Here is an 18,703-nt window from a genome sequence, read left to right as displayed (position 1 = left end):
ACTAGCCCCTAGGAGACTAGTATATAAAAGGGGTCATTCATTTGTAATTCATCAAGCAAACAATTCAAGTTATCTCTAATACAAAACTTTCTCTAATAATTCTCTTATGTTCTTCCTTCCATTCTCTTAGCGATCTTGAGTGTAGTAAGGATGACTTGACATAGTAAGAACGTGAACAATTTGTGCAAGTTCGTGAGCGAGTTGTCAAGTACCGCACGTGCCTCACACTAAGGTGGCGTTATGATTTAGGGTTAAACCCACCCCTAACGCCGTTATTTGTCTGTTCACAAAGAACCGAAACGAGGACGCCTATTTTCTCCTTATAATATTTGTAATTTGTAATTTGTAATTTGTTATATATATAAAAAATCACCGCTTCGCTAGGTTCAGCCATTTTGATATTCAGCCTGCTCCTCCTCCTCCTCATTAGCCACACCACACGCGCCCATTTTCTCTTCAATTCACTTGCTGCACTTTATTGGCTTGATTGATTGAGATAAACCCTAGGATTTTCAGCACTGGTTTGGAGTTTGGGCATTCATTTTGACCTACACAAGGCGTGCAATCTCCCTTCCGTCCTTTTCTTTTATATCTATATATATGTTACTTTATTTATGTGTATCGGAGTGAATTTTTTGGGATTTTCATTTCATATCTGGTGAATGTTCGTGAGTGGTGTTTTTGTCCTTTTTATTGTTTAGTGATTTTTGGTCTGTGAATACTTCTTAGAATTGAAATCCGTCTAATCATGCTCCTGATATTAAAGTGTTTTTTTAAGATATGAAATTTGATTAGGTTATGATACCTTCTTTCTAAACTCTACTAATCTCATTTTTTCCTTGCAGAAAATGATTCATTGTCTATTTCTTAACTTTTGTGTTTCTGTTACTGGGTGCATTTTTTCCAATTCAAAAGAGTCGAGGCTTGTAATTTCTTGTAGTAGGATAGATTAAGAATGAAGTTAAATTAAGAACAAGCTCTCAGGGTTTACGGAATTGGCATCACTGAAATTTTCTTTGCCTGTGCTTATTTTTGTGTGTGTGTGTATATATATATGTGTATATATATACACACACACATATATACATTCAGCATATACAAGTGGTAACGCATGGGAGTTAATTGCTGGTGGATCTGTGGCTTTTTAAGTTTTTAGCTTTGACTTGTTAATTTTCTTGCCTTCATTTATTATCCGAATATGTGTTTCATTCATTGACATGTTTTTAATTGTGTAGTTATTTGACGAGCTTTGGAGTTTGCACCTAGGGAGCAACTTTCATCTACCAGAGGAGGCAACCATAAATACATTGGATGCGTTGTGGGAACTGACTTTGTACTCCTGATTTGATATGGGTTTTGATATTGAATGCATAGTTGACATCCATACCTATCCTGGGGAGTATTTCTGTCCTGTTTGTCGCACTCTTGTCTTCCCTAATGAAGCCCTCCAATCACAGTGCACTCATCTCTACTGCAAACCTTGTCTGGCCCATGTTGCCAATGGGAGCCGGGCCTGTCCCTATGATGGATACTTGGTGACTGAAGCAGACTCTAAAGTGGGCTCCCTGTACATTGTACTTTTAGATAATTGCTGATGGTTTTTCTACTCGTGGTATTTCAAATGTGTTGCATTTTATCTTTTCTTGCAGCCCCTTATTGAGTCGGACAAGATACTTGCTGAAAGCATAGGCAAAGTTAAAGTGCGTTGTCTCTATCACAGAAGTGGATGCACATGGGAAGGTCCCTTGTCTGAATGCACTTCCCATTGTTCTGGCTGTTCCTTTGGGAATTCTCCAGTTATATGCAATAGATGTGGAGTCCAGATTGTGCATCGACAAGTGCATGAACATGCTCAGAGTTGTCCTGTGAGTGCTTTTCATGCATATGTACTGCTCATCTTTTCCTATAAGGAATGATTTCTTAGTATATCTTCTATCCAGGGGGTGTATCCTGCACAACAGGCAACTAATGGTGCCCAAGATAATCCTAGCTCTGGAGCAGCCACCACTGCTGCTGGTGATGACTCGAATCAAACTACAACTCAGTCAGGAACTCCAGCTTCTCAAACACCAAATCCTCAAAGCACTACTGCTTCCCTGCTTCATGGACAAGATCCTAATCAGCAGACAAGTGCCAGCTCTCAGGCTCCTGTTACAGCTTCAGCTGGTGTGCCTACTTCAGATCAGTGGTATCAGCAACAATATCAACAGTATTTTCAGCAATACGCTGGATATGATCCTTATCAACAGCAAGCTTATCAACAATACTATCCCTATCAGCAACAATCCGTCCAACAATATCAGCAACAACCTCCAATTTACATGCAGCCACCAGCACAACCCCAGACCCCAATCCCAGCACAGCCTCAATCCCAGCCCCAGCCACAACCATTGAATCCTCTACCTCAACCTCAAATGCAAGCTCTACCTAAAGGGCCAACTCAACCACAGGTTCAAGCTGTGGCTCAGCAACATCAAAACCAGGTTCAAGTCAACCCACAGCAGCAGCTTCCACCTACTGGGCAGTCTCATACCCAAATTCCATCACAAATACTTCCAGCTTCTCATGCTCAGCCACCTACTCAGCCTCCGCCATATCCTCAGCCCTATCCGATGCAACCTCATTCACAACAGCATGTGCAGGTGCCACAGTATCAGCAGCATCCTGCCCAGGTTCACCCTCCCCAGTCTTCTCAAGCCCAACCGCAGCCGTTTGTGCATCAACCTCATTCACAACTTCAACCGCAGATAAATGTTCAACATCATCAACAATCTCATGGCCAATTGCGCCCCCCTCAGGCTGGCCAACCTGCTCATGGACAGACTCAGACCCTCCATTCAACAGCCAATGCAGTTTCAGGGTACAATTCCTATCCGCAACCCCAGCCCATGCAGCAAATGCCTATAGGGTTTACACAGCAAACTCCAATACGTCCACATCCTACTAGTGGGCCTATTCCTCCCGTTCAAACTCATAGTCAGGTTCCTCAACAACCTCCTTTGCGCACCAATCAGCAATGGGGCTTGGTACCTTCTCAAGGTCAAACTCCTGCACAGTCTCAACTTTATCCTGCTCCACATGCAGGGCATTTAATTCAGCAACATCCTGTTCAGCCTAATCAACAACCAATGTCTCAGCAATACAGTCAACAGCAGGCATTTCCTGGTCCATTGCAGAGTCAGTCACACCAACAGGGTCATCTTACTCACCAGCAGCCTTTGCAGTCTCAGTTTCGCCCGCAAGGTCTTCCTAGTGTGGTGCCTCAGAATACACACACATATATCCAACCACATCAAAATGTTTCCTTACCACCTCCCCCACAGCTTCAACAATCTCAAACATATATAGGAAGACCTGGGATGCAAAATCATGTCCAGGCAATTTCTCAGGCCCATGGTGGGTATAATACTGCACCCCAGGTCAGATCTGTCCAGCCTGCTTTAAGCCAACCACAACTGAATCCAAGTTATGGGAACCACATGAGCAATGAGCTTGAGTCTATGGATCAGAAGAAACGTTCAGCCCTAGAAAGCCATGGCGATCAGTTACCTGACAAAACTGGAAGGCCAGAAGTGGGAGTTCCTTTCCAGGATAATGCTCAAAATGAACTAATTTCCTCTGCAGCCAAATCAACTGATGCAATGGCCCCAAGATTTGAAGCTGACTTAAACGATGAACAACAGAAGCTTAAGAAAACTGTTGATGAGTATAGACAGAGGGCCAGCAGTGATATACATGCTCTTAAGGGTGATTCGGACGAGCTTATGGACAAAAGAACTGTTAAGGAAGAGGGGAATGAGAATTCTTTGGAGCCTAGATCTGCTAACAAATCAGCTGATGTAACAGTTAAATCAGAGAAAGATGCCTATGATGATGCTCCAAAAGAACTGGACAAGTCTTTGGCAAACCATGCATCATCTGATGCTGCTGATGGTTCAATTAAGAATCTGAACCCTGGAAGAAATTCACATGACGTTGCCGTTGACAGAGGGGGTTTTCAGCAGTATGGGCATGAGATGCCACCACCAAACTCTGGACCATCTTCTCAACAAAGGCCTTTTGGTCCTATGATAATACCACCAATGCCACCTCCAGGCTGTGCTCCTCATGGCCAAGTTCCCAGATATCCCCCCACTGCAATGATGTCTTCCGGGGATGTGTCCCAGTCTTGTCAGCCATTGAATTCTCGTGATCATCATCCACAATTCCTGAAGCAGCCTAGTAATGCCTCCGTTGGTGCTATATCTGGTCCAGGTTCTACAACACCCTTTGGTAGAGGGCCTGGTCATTTTCCTCCAGCAGGTGATTACCGAGAGGGGATAACGGGAATGGGAAGAGCACCATTAAGTGGTCCTGAAATTCCCAGTGGAACACAACACTCAGTTAATCCAGCAGAATCTGAAATGTTTCAAAATCAAAGTAATCGTTTTGATGGAAATCAACCAAGCCCGTTTCCGCCAGGGTCTTTTGAAAAGGTTCCATTTGGCCAATCTAGAAGTATGGAATCAGCTAGGAATAAAAGGTTGAAGGCACCTATGGGAGAGCATTTAAGTCCTTTACCAATGCCTCACGATCAAGGTGAGTTGGAATTTGATATTCAAAAATTTCCATAATCATTTATATTTATCGGAAGAAAAATAATCAGTTTCCTAAATGATTACATTAAATAATGAACTTGTTCATGCAGCATCACGGCCACTTGACAAGCCACCTCGCGGATTAGTGTATGATTCTGGATCAAAATTGGAGGTCAGTGCTGGGGTTCCACCTAACAGATTATTGCCACCATATCATCCTCCTGGTTCGATGCATTTCAAAGACAGTGGAGAAAGAGAAGCACCACTTGGTCTTCATGATGATGATAGAAAAAGGGCAGGACCTGGGTTTGGTGTGCATCATATGGGTTATTTGTCTGCCCGAAATCCTGATGGGGAGGTCTTTAACATTCCACCGCGCGGATTTCGAAGTCACTCAGGTTTTGAAGATATTGGTGGCAGAGAGCCCCCCCAATTTATTGAAGGGCCTAAACCTTTAAATTTTCTTTCCAATGTAGCTGGTGGTTTATTCTCTGATGGTAGGTTCCAACCTTTGCCTGGCCGCTCACATGGACTCGAGGTTGATGGTCTTGGGGACGTGAGAGGTACCGAGCATACTACCTTTATTCGTCCTTACAACCATGTCCATAGTGGTGATATGTTTGGAAAAGATGCTCCGAATCATTTGCATCATCTTGAGCCTTTGGATCCTCAGAAATTACCAAGTCATTTGCGTTTTGCTGAACCTGCTGGCTTTGGTACCTTTGCTGGCCGTGCTTATAGGGGGGAGTTTTCAGGGCCTGGTGATTTTCCTGGTTTTGGTGAACCAGTTGGACGCAACAAACCTGGTATACAACGATTTGGGGAGCCGGGATTTAGGAGCAGGTATCCTGTCCCGGGATTTCCAAACGATGGACTTTATGCGGTAAGTGTTACATTATGAATCCTGTAATTTTCTTGTTCTTTTCCTTCCATTAGTATATTATTTCTTGAAAATTGAGCTTTATAGCCTGGCAATCTTGTGATGGTCATTATGTGCATGAAGTGAGTAGTGTCGTATTAATTTTTTTAACTACAACTTCTCAGGGTGATATGGATTCCTTTGATAGACCAAGAAAGAGGAAGCCCGTGAGCATGGGCTGGTGCCGCATTTGCAAGGTTGATTGTGAAACTGTTGAGGGCCTAGATATGCATTCACAGACAAGAGAGCACCAGGATATGGCTATGGATATGGTCAGGACTATCAAGGAGCAAAACCGAAAAAAACAGAAGTGAGTGTTCTGTAGATTTTGTAACACCGGCAAATTCCACCGCGTAGATTGTTATTCCATCTGCTACCATTTTGTAGGACTTTTAGTGATCGTGCTGCAGTTGAAGAGAAAGGCAAGCCTAGAAAGGCAGTGTTCGAGGGACGTGGTAGAAAAGCATGAGCCTGGGATGGTAAACAGGAAGTGGAAGGCAGTGGTTGATGGTTGTTACTAAGCTCTCAATCGGGCGTTTGCATTGCAATGTAGGTGCTAATTACTGTCTTTCTTCCTTTTCTGGGGGGTTTTTATCCTAGCTTTGTCATTTCAGGTTGCTGCCCTGTTGTTGGAGATGGTTTTGGATTGGAAGTTTCTGTGGCAGTTAAGTTGTTTTGCCTATGGTTTTGAAATTTTACTTTTCCCATATCAGGACGATTTATGTCAACTTAGTCCTAGTGGATTTGTAGCTATGTTAATGCACTTTCTTGCTTATGCAATCTAGTTTAGGGAAATATTTCCTGCGAATTAAACGTTGCTATGCATTAGGTTCAGCTGTTCAGTACATATGAGAGTTTCTATAAAATGTATGCTCTAGAATTACCTTTATCTTCTCATGCTCCTTCATGCTTCGGGCAAGACATAATAACTAGTTGTGGTGCTTCTTTGGATATGGGATAATGAAGACTGATCCTTAAATAATAACCTTGAAATCATACCATAGAAGAACACTTCTCCACAAAGAATGGTATAGAAGTAGTCCTGCTATCTGCTTCCTAACCAAAACTTTACAATCTATTAGATGATGGGTTTTGGAAAAATAAGAAGGAAAAAAAAACAGCTTGTGAAGGTCAGATTTGGCCCCGACAGTGCAGTTTGCTGGGCATAGATTGGAAATCCAGTTTACTTTTTTGGTGAGCTGAATATCCACTACGCTTAAGAGGGGTTCTTATGCCACCTTGGGTTGCAGTGACTACATAAAGCAGCGATGCACATACTTATCCAAACAAAAAAAAGCAGATACACAAAGGCAGAAGATGTGATCCATGAATGTATTGTGCAGTTAGCAACCGGAGATAAAATTATACCTCCACTCATCAAAGCAGAAAGATAAAAGTAGGAACTCCCTTTTTTACAATTTACCATCTTAGTTTTTAGAACATGTACTTCTATTGGCTAGAGTCTAAATTATTGAACACTGGAATGAAACGGGTTTAAATGGAATGAAATCATATGACAGTCCTAATACCCGATCCCAGCTAACTTGGGATTGAGGCGTACTAGTTGGTAAGGCATTCTTTCATTGCTTGAAGATGCTTTCCCGGTCTTAACATTGAAGTTCAGTAAGCACTGTCTTGTGTGCATGTTGTATGGTGTCTGTTGCATATATGACAGGTCTATGTCTAAGCTGTTAAATTACTGTACTGTAGCATCCATTAGATTGGTAGATTGGTACAACTGTATTATATCGTGTAGAGTTACAGCTGGTGGCCATCGGTTAACAGACTGTCGATATCGGATTGCTCTTTTTCTTGATTGAGGGGAGGGGGCTTGTATGGAAGATTTTTATGCAGTTTCTTCCTCTTTTTTGATGTTATGGGTGTAGACTTTGATGTTCTTCTGAGTTAATATTTTCCTAGAAATTGAGTTATCTAGTTTACCTATTTAGATAAAAAGATTACGGTAAGTTAAGAATTGGACTCCACCATAGTTATCTTTGTTTTAAGTTTATACTTCAATTTTGAGCTTTGACCAAGGGGCAGTTGTAGTTCAAAACTCAAGAGTGGGTAAATGTTGTCCTGGATCATTATGGGATAATGAAGACTGATCCTTAAATAATAACCTTGAAATCATACCATAGAAGAACACTTCTCCACAAAGAATGGTATAGAAGTAGTCCTGCTATCTGCTTCCTAACCAAAACTTTACAATCTATTAGATGATGGATTTTTGGAAAAATAAGAAGGAAAAAAAAAACAGTTTGTGAAGGTCAGATTTGGCCCTGACAGTGCAGTTTGCTGGGCATAGATTGGAAATCCAGTTTACTTTTTTGGTGAGCTGAATATCCACTACGCTTAAGAGGGGTTCTTATGCCACCTTAGGTTGCAGTGACTACATAAAGCAGCGATGCACACACTTATCCAAACAAAAAAAAGCAGATACACAACGGCAGAAGATGTGATCCATGAATGTATTGTGCACTTAGCAACCGGAGATAAAATTATACCTCCACTCATCAAAGCAGAAAGATAAAAGTAGGAACTCCCTTTTTTACAATTTACCATCTTAGTTTTTAGAACATGTACTTCTATTGGCTGGAGTCTAAATTATTGAACACTGGAATGAAACGGGTTTAAATGGAATGAAATCATATGACAGTCCTAATACCCAATCCCAGCTAGCTTGGGATTGAGGCGTACTAGTTGGTAAGGCGTTCTTTCATTGCTTGAAGATGCTTTCCCGGTCTTAACATTGAAGTTCAGTAAGCACTGTCTTGTGTGCATGTTGTATGGTGTCTGTTCCATATATGACAGGTCTATGTCTAAGCTGTTAAATTACTGTACTGTAGCATCCATTAGATTGGTAGATTGGTACAACTGTATTATATCATGTAGAGTTACAGCTGGTGGCCATCGGTTAACAGACTGTCGATATCGGATTGCTCTTTTTCTTGATTGAGGGGAGGGGGCTTGATGGAAGATTTTTATGCAGTTTCTTCCTCTTTTCTGATGTTATGGTTGTAGTCTTTGATGTTCTTCTGAGTTAATATTTTCCTAGAAATTGAGTTTTCTAGTTTACCTATTTAGATAAAAAGATTACGGTAAGTTAAGAATTGGACTCCACCATAGTTATCTTTGTTTTAAGTTTATACTTCAATTTTGAGCTTTGATCAAGGGGTAGTTGTAGTTCAAGACTCAAGAGTGGGTAAATGTTGTCCTGGATCTTCTTTGTTTAGGTGATTAGGATAATGTGGTGTCGAAGTTGTCACCAACGCCTATGTTGGTCGGACTCTTCAAAAATGTGGCCGGATAATGCCTTATGTGCATATTAGAACAACGCCTATTTTGGAGAGTCCGCGCAACATAGACCAACGCACAATGTTCTAATGATGATTTAGTGGCCAACCAGAAAAACTATGAAAAGACACGTTTATGCTCTAGACTAAAATCCACCAAGTTCAGATGACATGAAAATGAAATTTTGTTAGAAGGGGATCAGTTTTAAGTAGATAGTTAAAACTTGTTCTTAAATAAATGCTTAGTCCGTAAAATTTGAGTTGTGGTAGGGAGAAGCTTCTCTTATTGATCGTGACACATAGCACCTATTTATTTACTTTACAAAGGCTTTTTTTTTTTGTGTGTGTTATCTCTTTAGAACTTCCCAGCAGTTTTTTATTTTGTTATGTTCTTTCATGTCTCGGGGACGCATCCTGGTTTTCATGATTCTTAATCCATCCATCTTGTAATTCTTGCCTTGGTCTTTTAAGCTGGTCTGCCTATTTTGCTAGCTTAATCGTCAATCTAGGTTGCTTATTTCGCTCTCTCCTTTCCTGAGACTGGTGATGTGACATATGCAGTTTAGTCCTAAAGAAATAATAACAATGTGATTATGTTTGCCAACAAAATGTTACCCTTTGGTGATTCGAACAAAAGTTAGTAGCAATAGTATGAAATTTAGTTATAGCCTGTTTGGCCAGGCTGCAAAAATCAGCTTATTTTGAGAAGTGCTTTTTCTCAAAAGTGCTTTTTTCAAAAGTACTTTTGGTGAGAAGCAGTTTGTGTTTGGCAAACTTATTTGAAAAACACTTATGAGCAGCAATTAGTGTTTGGCCACGTTTTTAAAAACTGCTTTTAAGTGTATTTTTCTCAAAAGTGCTTTTCAAATAAGTGCTTTTGGAGGGAAGCTATTTTTTTCTGCTACTCAAAAGCACTTTTTTACCCTCTAAAAACTTGGCAAGCACTTCAACTTTGGAAAAAAAAAGTGCTTTTGGCTTGGAGAAGCTTGGCCAAACAGGCTATAAAGTGGGACTCTATTTGGAGCCTCCCTAGTTTATGTTCCTCTTTTCATAACCTCTTTTCTACTAGGTTCTCTGTTTATTTCTTCTTTGCAAGTTAAAGCACTGCTCTGCTGTTTCACTGGTTAATCCGTTGTCGCAAATGTGGGAAATAGTTTCTTATTATTTCAAAAGTTTATCTTTCTCTTCGGGGCTACATTTTGAAGTTAATTTTCTTTTGATTGAAATTTCTACAATAGATCTTTTCCATTCAACCTGTCTTTTTTGGGCGAGGCAGAAGAGATAAAAGGTTGACTCTTCAGCAGAACAGTTTACCTGCAACTTTTTCGGTGGTAAGGAAATGCTAGATGTATAAAACTTGTTTATCAGCATATGTAGTGTTTTGTTGGTTGAATTGGTAATCTGCTGGATCATATTCTTTTCTTTAGCCTCCTTTAACATTCTTAGACAGCTGTTTAATAAATTCTCTTGTACTCCCTCCGGTTCACAATAAGTGACCAGTTTCCTTTTAGCACGCCCATTAAGAAAATGCTAAATTCTATACAAAAATACCTAGTATGACTAAACTACCCTTATTAAATATTGGTCACATAGAGTGAGGAGTGCGATTTTTTTTAGGGATATGCACATAAGGGTAAAAGAGTGAACAAATTGAATTTTTTCTTGATTACCTAACTGGATACTTATTTTGAACCAAAATGAAAAAGTAAACTGGTCACTTATTGTGAACCGGAGGGAGTAGTTGAGTAATTATTTGGAAGTATTTTTAGCTGTGCTCTATTTTGGAGTTTAGGTATTAGCTGCTACACTCAAGGGTGCCTTAGTGTTTTTGTCTCATGCATTGTGCATGTGGGAGCTTCTATGTGGAAGCTGACATTTCTCAGTGTCCACCCTCTCTGAGGGTGGGGTTTGTAGGTTCTTTTTAAAATAAAAAATAAAAAAAAATTATGATTCGGTGATTATCCTATTATGACTAGTGTAGGCATAATTGGTTGAATATTGGCCGTTGCTTAGTAAGTGTTTAGATTCTTTTAGGTACAAACGTAATCCCATTAGTTGTGAATTCAACAAGTGCCCCTTTGCATGCAACATTTGTCTTTTCAATAGCAACATGATATTTTAAGAGAAATCTTGATTGGTTGTGTCTCATCAACGTTATAACAGGCATATTTATGGCATAATTCTAAGCAACAAAAATTGATGCTTGCTTCACAAAAAATCCACTCGGTGCGGCACTCTAAATGTGACCAGGCATTTTTGAGCTTTTGCTATGTAGTATGTTGCTTTTCAGAGGCTGCTGGTGCTAGGGCTTGTAGCTACTGGTATGATGTGTTTATTCTAATCTGTGATACTGTAAGAGTAACAAGCATGTCAATTAGCCATTAGCTACTGTTTCTTTAGGTGTAATTCCCCACTGTCCAACCAGTTTCCACTGCGGTATCTAGTTTTTACCCTTGTTCACTATTGTCGCGGAGCATTTTAGATGATAGAGTAGAGCTACTTATTCTCATGCGTGGTTAGATTGACTTAATAATAATAACATTTAAAGAAAAGGGAATACTCGGAACACAACTTCTGGTATGAAGTTAGGATTTTGGTTGGTTCCTTCATGAAAATTTGGCGGTCCCAGGATATGTTCTCAAAGCTGTAGAGATGTTTTTGCGATGATATGGAGTTGAAATAAGACTTGCCTTTTCTTATAGGTTTCTGGTTCATTGCAGGTATGATTATAGGAAATATATGAGATCCATCTATCCTTGGTCACATGATGTAGTTGACTATAAATTAAAGAGATGTTTAAATTAAGGTTCACTTTCGTTGTTCCATTTTAAATTTGACTCAAATTGATTACCTGATATCAGTGTCCTTTGACCGCAGGAAGATTCAAACTCCATGGATTGCCAATGATATTATATTACTATAATAACTAGCTTCCGATGAAAATAAATTACAAATTGCTTAGGTGTATTTTATAATAGTTGCACATCATCTAGGTTCTATGGACGCCAAGAACTAGTTTGTAGCAGATGCATGTATCCAAATCCTTTGCGTCCGTGTTGATGCGATTAGAGTTTAGAATTCACTGGTGTTGTTAAGGCATCGTTTGATTCCTCATATGGGGGTTTGAATCTAGATTGTTCAGATTTCAGCACGCTTAAGTGCATGTTTTTCTTTTATAATCATTTTTCTGAATTCCGGTTCATAAATGATGTACAGAGTTTTGAAATTACTAAGACATTGATCACTATAAATATTCCGTTCATAAATGTTATACAAAGTTTTGAAATTATTAAGACATTGATCACTTCAAAAATTCATGTTAATGTGATCTTATATGATTCCATTACTAATGAGTAATGACTACTTCCATCCAACCTCTATGGTAGAACTTTCATTGCTACTCACAACCACTGACAGTATATACGTGCAGCATTACAGCACACCCACAATTGCATAACTACCATTGCTGACCTTTACTATCTCAATGTTGAGCTATTAGCTTTTTGACCGTGCATAGCAAATAAATAGTTTATGTTTATGATTTTCTTTAATATTTTGGAGATTATGTAAGTATCATTTTGATGAATTTAATATTTTATTAATTTGTGAGTTGAAATAAATTTAAACAGTCAGATGTTGAGACGAGTAGAGTTAAATGTTTAGTGTTCCTAAGTATAGGTAATATAATACTACTCGGATACATATTCATGTTCTGACGTTTGCAATTTAAGAAAAAAGGGTTTTAGAATTTCTTGAACATAGTCGTACCGATATTGATATGATATATGGGTTCTTACGATCTGTAGTGGTTGTTGCATTCAAATTTAGCTTTTGAGGAAAGTGGATCCAGAACGCGCTAGGTACAAAATGATCTTTCTCATACAATATAGGGAGTGTTGGATGATAAACCAGCGACATGGCTCCTCTCGAAGGGTGGCTTTAATCATTGGAAGTAATGGCTAGAAAGACTAAGTTCGAGATGATTGAATGCTTTTTATCTGGTGCACTACATGAAGATGTGACAGATCGTTCAAAGTTGATGATCAAGAGTGTAAAATCCCGCATTTGACTTGGTGTGGTGTGTATGTTTGCTTCGTTTGGATGCTTGTCTCATGGACCTTGGTCATTGAGTAGTTGCAGTTGTTTGATCGTGAATCGTCATAGTGTTAGCTGAGTTGAAACTTTGGGTCTTCACTGTAATAGCATGTTTGGAAGGATACCTCGTAATCCATTTATTCATTTGTCATAATGTAATTATTATGTAAGTCTATGTGTTTTGTTTGGTTGCACAATATAACTCTGTGTTATGTTTGGTTGCACATGTGTAATTATATATTTAGATTTTTTTTATGTTAAAATAAATTTAACAATAAAAATTAAATATTTTTTCTTTAAATGGATAAGTAAATTGACTTTTTTTGGTCAAACTGAATAGTCATATCTCTCTCTCTATATAAAACAAACTATGTATAATTACAATGTAGTATGAGAGTTTGCTCTCTTTTAACAGTAAAAATAGCATGGTATAGCCAGTTTTCGGACTGATCATTCAAAAATAGCTAGCGTTTACTAAGTCAATGAAAAATAGCCATTATTTTGCTGCAACAGAGACCAGTCCAACATAATATACTGGAGTTCGGTGCACTTGTGTATGAACTCCAGCATATTATGCTGGACCGATATACTTTGCTGACTCCAATATAATATACTAGAGACTGGAGCACCAGTGCTCCAAACTCCAGTATATTATATTGGACAATTATACTTGCTGGAACTCCAGTATATTATGCTGGAGTTCCAGCATACTTATCCTGGAACTCCAGTATAATATGCTGGAGTTCAAGCATACTTATGCTGGAGTTCAAGCATACTTATGCTGGAAGTCCAGTATAATATGCTGACGTATTTTTCGGGTTTTAAACAATGTTTTCGCTCAGATTTATCTTTACATGAAAAGTGGCTAAATTTCGATTACTTTTGAAACTGGGCTATTTTTGATCGATCAGTTGTAAATCTGGCTATTTTTGAATTTCTCCCCTTTTAACATGGGGTAATTGTTCAAAAGACTTACTGTCACAAGTTTTGATTTTCCTAGTAAATATAGTTCCTAGGATGTCTGCACACAGTGCATCATTTGCAAACATCGGAGGAACTACCAAAATTTTAAGCCATTCAAAAAGCTGCTTTTTAGCTCCTTCCTTGCCGAAGAGGTTCGCTACTTGGTTCTGCTCCCTATAAGTATGCTTTATTTTTGGATTTCCCAGCTACTCCAACAATAACCTGCATTCACAAACAATAGAGTTATAAGGAAGGTGGTCCTCTAAGATCATCCTTGTTACTTCTATAAATCAATAATAATTTCTAAAAGGATCATTCTTTGTAGAAGGGCAATCTTTAGGCCATGCATTAGTGCAAGAAGTTTTGCCATTGTATTGGTAGTGTGAGGAATGCCTTTAATGTAACCCACTACCCAATCCCCTCTATTATTTTTAAAGACTCCACCTAGCCCTTCTATTCCCGGACTAGTTGTTGAAGCACCATCTATATTAAGTTTAAAAAAACCATGCTGCCTGGGGTTCTCACTTCAAGTGAATAATGATTGATTCAACACTTACCCCATGGTGTCCTACCACATGGCAGTATTCTACAACTTTACTTATGGCTTGGTTCGCAGAAATTGGATTCTTCTTCTTATCAAACAAATTATTGTTTTCAGTTAGCCAAATATTCCAAAAAACAGGAAGAGAAAAGATTCTTCCATAAGATATCTTTATTGAACTCCATATTATTTTAACTTATTCCAGGTGTAGATCTAGGAGGACTGAGAGAAGGAGAGAAACATAATGCAAGCCTAGTTGGTATAAACATTTGACAAATTCTATCAGAAGAGTTTAGCATTAGGGCATTCAAAGAAGATATGTTGGATATCTTCTTCAGCCACTTTACACAAGAAGTGTTAAGATTAATGTTCAGGCCAAAGTGGTGGAGGTACTAACCAATAGGAAGCCTATTGTGATAGAAGATCCATGTAAAAATGTTTATGTTATAGGGAACTTTGAGCTTCCATATCCAACAAAAAATGGTCCTCCTCTCTCCCAGTTGGCTCCCAATTAGAGTTAATGAAGGTGTAGGTTGATTTTGCAGTGAAAAGATCATTACTAGTGAGGTTCCAAATAATTCTATGATGAATGTGTTTTGAATGATTTTGATTATGGACTCAGGGAGGGGATAAGAGATACCACTGAAATCCCAGTCTCCATTATTGAACATGGTGTTAATTTTGATGGATTCCTCAGGCTCTTGCTAAGGACCTTGGAGGATGGAGTTGAGAGGTTGCATGTTTGGAATCCAGGTATCAGAAATGAAGCTGACCCTATTATCTTTCTAGACCACCCATCAATTAGCTTTGGTGCAAACTTTTCAGCCATCAATAATACATTGCCAAGTCCTAGTTTTAGGGTTTTCCTAATATGATGCGTGGGAGATGATGGACAATTGTCTTAAGGAATAAACCAAATACAATTATCAGTACCAAAACATCTATCTAGCCTTTTTAGAATTAGATCTTGCCTTCTAGAGTACCTCTTATTGGTCCATGTATATTTGGAGCCTATGAATCCTAAGTCTACAAGCTTACATCGATTTAAGAAATTCCAGAAATTATTATTCCTATTACAATTAATTCTTTCACCCTTAAATTTATCCCTAGATTTCAGGATCTCATTGAAATCACCACCTACCAGCCAACTATCCTTGAAAATAGAAGCAATATCAACTAAGTAATCCCACAGTCTAATCCTACCATCATAGTTGGTACTAGCATAAATAGTAGGTAAAAGCCATTTGGAGGGAGAGGAGATTACCTTAACCATGAAATGCGCCCCAAAGATGTGGTAGAAACCTCCTCCAGCTTCACCAGATCATCCTTCCGTATGACAACTATACCACCAAACTGACCTTGGGCTAAGGATTGGAATTGAGCTGAGCATTCGTGCTTATATGTGAGGTGCTTATGGTCAGCCATCCTTGTTTCAAGCATAACAAGCATTGGTGGATTGTGGAGTTTGACCATAGAGGCACAATTCCTGCGAAACTCAACATTATTTGCTCCCCTCGCTTTTCATATTATGAAATTCATCAAGAGTTTGTTCTTTGGTGGGGCTTTTCTCTTGATTCCCTTCCCTAGGCTTGTTTCACCAGACCTGCAATTGGGTTTAGCACTGCTATTGAGTTCCATGAGATCGAAAATGAGGGCATGCAAAGATCTAGTTTGCAACTTTGAAGTTTTCTAGGGTAGAGAACAATAAGCATTTCTCCGAACTGCTCTTTGAACTCTATCTCCTGCTACTCTAGTATGAGTATTACCATTGTCTTTGGGAACCCTAATTGTACTAGAAGATTTTCTAGATCTAGGTTTGACTCCTTGAGGAAGTCCAACGCCTGGTTGGTCCCTCTGTTCAAATGCAGTAGAGGTGACATCGGGGTTGGAGATGGAGGTGATGACAAAGCTTGCTGTAGTTCCACTACCATAGGGTGAAAGATAGGGATGGGAGGACTGACTCCAGATTCATCATGGGAATGAATAGCATGGTCTGGCGGAGTTGACCCATGAGCTTGTTGATCTCCTCTATTGAGATGGGTTGTTGTGTGCTAGAATATTTGGCCTGTAACAGTGTTGATTACCACAGTTGGTGGCTGAAGTTGGCCAATCCCTGGTTTAAAGGTGGGTTGCTAGTTGGGCCAGGTAGAGGGGGTTTTGGACTTGGATGGACACTAGGGTTGTCCTTATTATCAGTTGAAGTGATTGGGAGTGGAATTGTAGTGAAATTTTTAGCCATGATGCCGGAGCATGCTCCATTGGGAGTGGTGTTTAGATTATCGATAGAAGGTGGTGTCTTATTGTTAGTTGTTTGGGTTTTGGTCTGGCATTTGGAGAGTTGTTGGGAACTCCGTCTTCGATTATAGTTTGTTTTGGCAAAAATCCCTTTGATCCAGAGTTATAATCCATTTTCACTTCGTTGGGTTCCATGTTGTGGGATTTGGTTTTAGGGCTCGATCTTAGTAGATTGACAAGCAATGTCACTTCATTGCTGTGTGAGGGGAAAAGATTTATTTGCAGGTACTTGATTACCTCTAATGTGTGTCTTGTTACTGAAGAAGTCACTATAGGATACAAGGTTGGAGGGTGGTGTGTAGTTGTGCTTATTCTCCTTATGACAGAAAGGAACCACTTGTGATTGGACTTCAACTGTCAGGGCCCCTTTTTCCAAAATTGGAAGACTTTTTTTGTGTGAAAAAATACTAGATTTGGGTAGAGCAAAATAATTTTTAAGTAAAGATCCTTTCTTCCTTTCCATTCTAAAAGTGGTATCTTTTTGTTGGTTTTGATAATAATATGAATTTTCCAATTCAGTATTTTTTGTGGGTGATCTATTTGAAGATGACTTTTGGCCTTTGGATTTGGAACATGTGGTGCTAATCATGGTGTCCATTGCTTTTCAATTTCCAAGTGATCCTTTCTTGGAGCCCAATTGGCCCCTTTGATCATGCCTGTACGGGACATTGTGAAATTTGCCCATATATTTAGAATTCTGGGTATTAAAAAACTTACCTATGGAGGCATAGTACATTTTTACATGCACAATGTTGCTGTCTATCATTTTAGCTGGAGAATTTTCCCGAGTGCGACCACCTCTGTATTGGTTTCTCTTGCTTCTTGGGAATGAGATTGTGTGCTATTTTGAATCTCTCTCTATTCTTGTATAGTTGTTAATGTGCTGGACTTGCTCCTATGAGGGTGTGTGTTTGACTAGGTATTTATAATTTCGCATGGTATGACTAATCTCCCACATCCTTTACACAGAATTTCTTCCCCTTCATAGACAATGGGTTGGGTGTGTGTACCTATGATTATAGATAAGCTCACTGATATTTCTACTGGTACTTGAACATAGATTCGATCATAACGACCCGACAATATTGATGAAGTACAAATGTAAATTTTTAGTAGTTTTCCTACTCTTTCCTCCCACTTGTTGTAGGATGGATTTATCATAGAATTTGTTGGCAATTAGGGTAGTCTGATCCATACTGATGTGATTAAAACTTTAGATTCAGTAGGGACAAAATTTGGTTCCCATCGTCTAACGGATGGAAGTACCCGGATACAAACCATGGCCCTTCATGTAGGATTTTATTCATACTTTCCTCTAGGCTGAATTTTGTAACGAAACAATCCCACCCAAGATCGATGATTATAAGGGGTTCACCTGGTTTCCATAATTTCGTGAGATTTGCTCTGAGCATTTTGTTACACCCCAAGTTTTTATACGTGAGAGTACGTCGTAAGTCATTGATGTAAGCTCGGAAATGAGATTATATTTGGAAGCAAATAAAGTAAGTTAATCATGTTACCTTGGAGGTTACAAATATTTAAGATCATGAATAACGAGTACCAATAGGGTTGGAAATCTTAGAAGCTAAACCAATTGAAGAAAATAAGTTTCGTCGAAAGTCGACAAGTTTCGAATGTTATAACATGTACTTTGGGGTGAGACTAGGGTTATTAACATGATAAGGAGGTTATTCTATGAGTTATTTTAGTCGTATGATATTCATTTTCTACATTTTGAAGGCAAGCAAGTTGTGGAACAAGAGTTGGCAAAGGTCATCACAAGTTACATTCATAAATTTGCTGAAATTTAGGTCAAATGTATCTGAGAATTTCTCCAAATATACTTGGAATCATGGGGTGTTCTACCTACCAAATTGAAGGTCTACGAGTCTAGTTTCTAACACATTAAACCGTTTGTCAATATGACATCGAAGTAGAGAGATATTTGCATTTTCGCGAGACCGCGCAAGCAGCTCCCAATGGGACCCACTTAGGCGGTGGTTGACCTACTTCAATT

General features: G+C 39.1%; 1 protein-coding gene across 9 annotated transcripts; it reads left to right on the top strand.

The window, feature by feature from the left end:
- The first annotated feature begins 371 nt into the window (after positions 1 to 371).
- LOC104239556 (uncharacterized) lies at positions 372 to 13,057 on the top strand. 9 transcript variants are annotated; one of them, XR_011401048.1, is made up of 9 exons: positions 372 to 557; positions 1,236 to 1,556; positions 1,650 to 1,865; positions 1,941 to 4,578; positions 4,688 to 5,460; positions 5,622 to 5,806; positions 5,884 to 6,160; positions 10,031 to 11,113; positions 12,599 to 13,057. XR_011401048.1 is itself a non-coding variant. In XM_009794213.2 (7 exons), exons 2-7 carry the CDS (start codon positions 1,350 to 1,352, stop codon positions 5,963 to 5,965), a joined length of 4,101 nt encoding a protein of 1,366 aa, XP_009792515.1. In that variant the 5' UTR covers positions 372 to 557; positions 1,236 to 1,349; the 3' UTR covers positions 5,966 to 6,385. The 9 variants fall into 9 exon arrangements, 1 of the variants encoding a protein (XP_009792515.1); XR_011401053.1 differs by lacking the exons at positions 10,031 to 11,113; positions 12,599 to 13,057 and adding an exon at positions 11,670 to 12,058 and having other exon boundaries at positions 5,884 to 6,045; positions 6,111 to 6,160; XR_011401050.1 differs by lacking the exon at positions 12,599 to 13,057 and adding an exon at positions 11,670 to 12,058 and having other exon boundaries at positions 10,031 to 10,123.
- Positions 13,058 to 18,703: the final 5,646 nt, after the last annotated feature.

This window comes from Nicotiana sylvestris, chromosome 7, assembly GCF_000393655.2.
Source record: "Nicotiana sylvestris chromosome 7, ASM39365v2, whole genome shotgun sequence".
Classification (NCBI taxonomy): Eukaryota; Viridiplantae; Streptophyta; class Magnoliopsida; order Solanales; family Solanaceae; genus Nicotiana; species Nicotiana sylvestris.
Note: the sequence above shows the minus strand (reverse complement) of the source record. Positions and strands in the feature narration are given on the sequence as shown.

Excerpts from the sequence above, each read along its gene's own strand:
- LOC104239556 (XM_009794213.2), top strand. The coding sequence starts at position 1,350 with ATGGGTTTTGATATTGAATGCATAGTTGACATCCATACCTATCCTGGG. Across the intron at positions 1,866-1,940 it reads AACATGCTCAGAGTTGTCCT|GGGGTGTATCCTGCACAACA; the intron begins GTGAGTGCTTTT and ends TCTTCTATCCAG. Across the intron at positions 5,461-5,621 it reads CAAACGATGGACTTTATGCG|GGTGATATGGATTCCTTTGA; the intron begins GTAAGTGTTACA and ends ACAACTTCTCAG.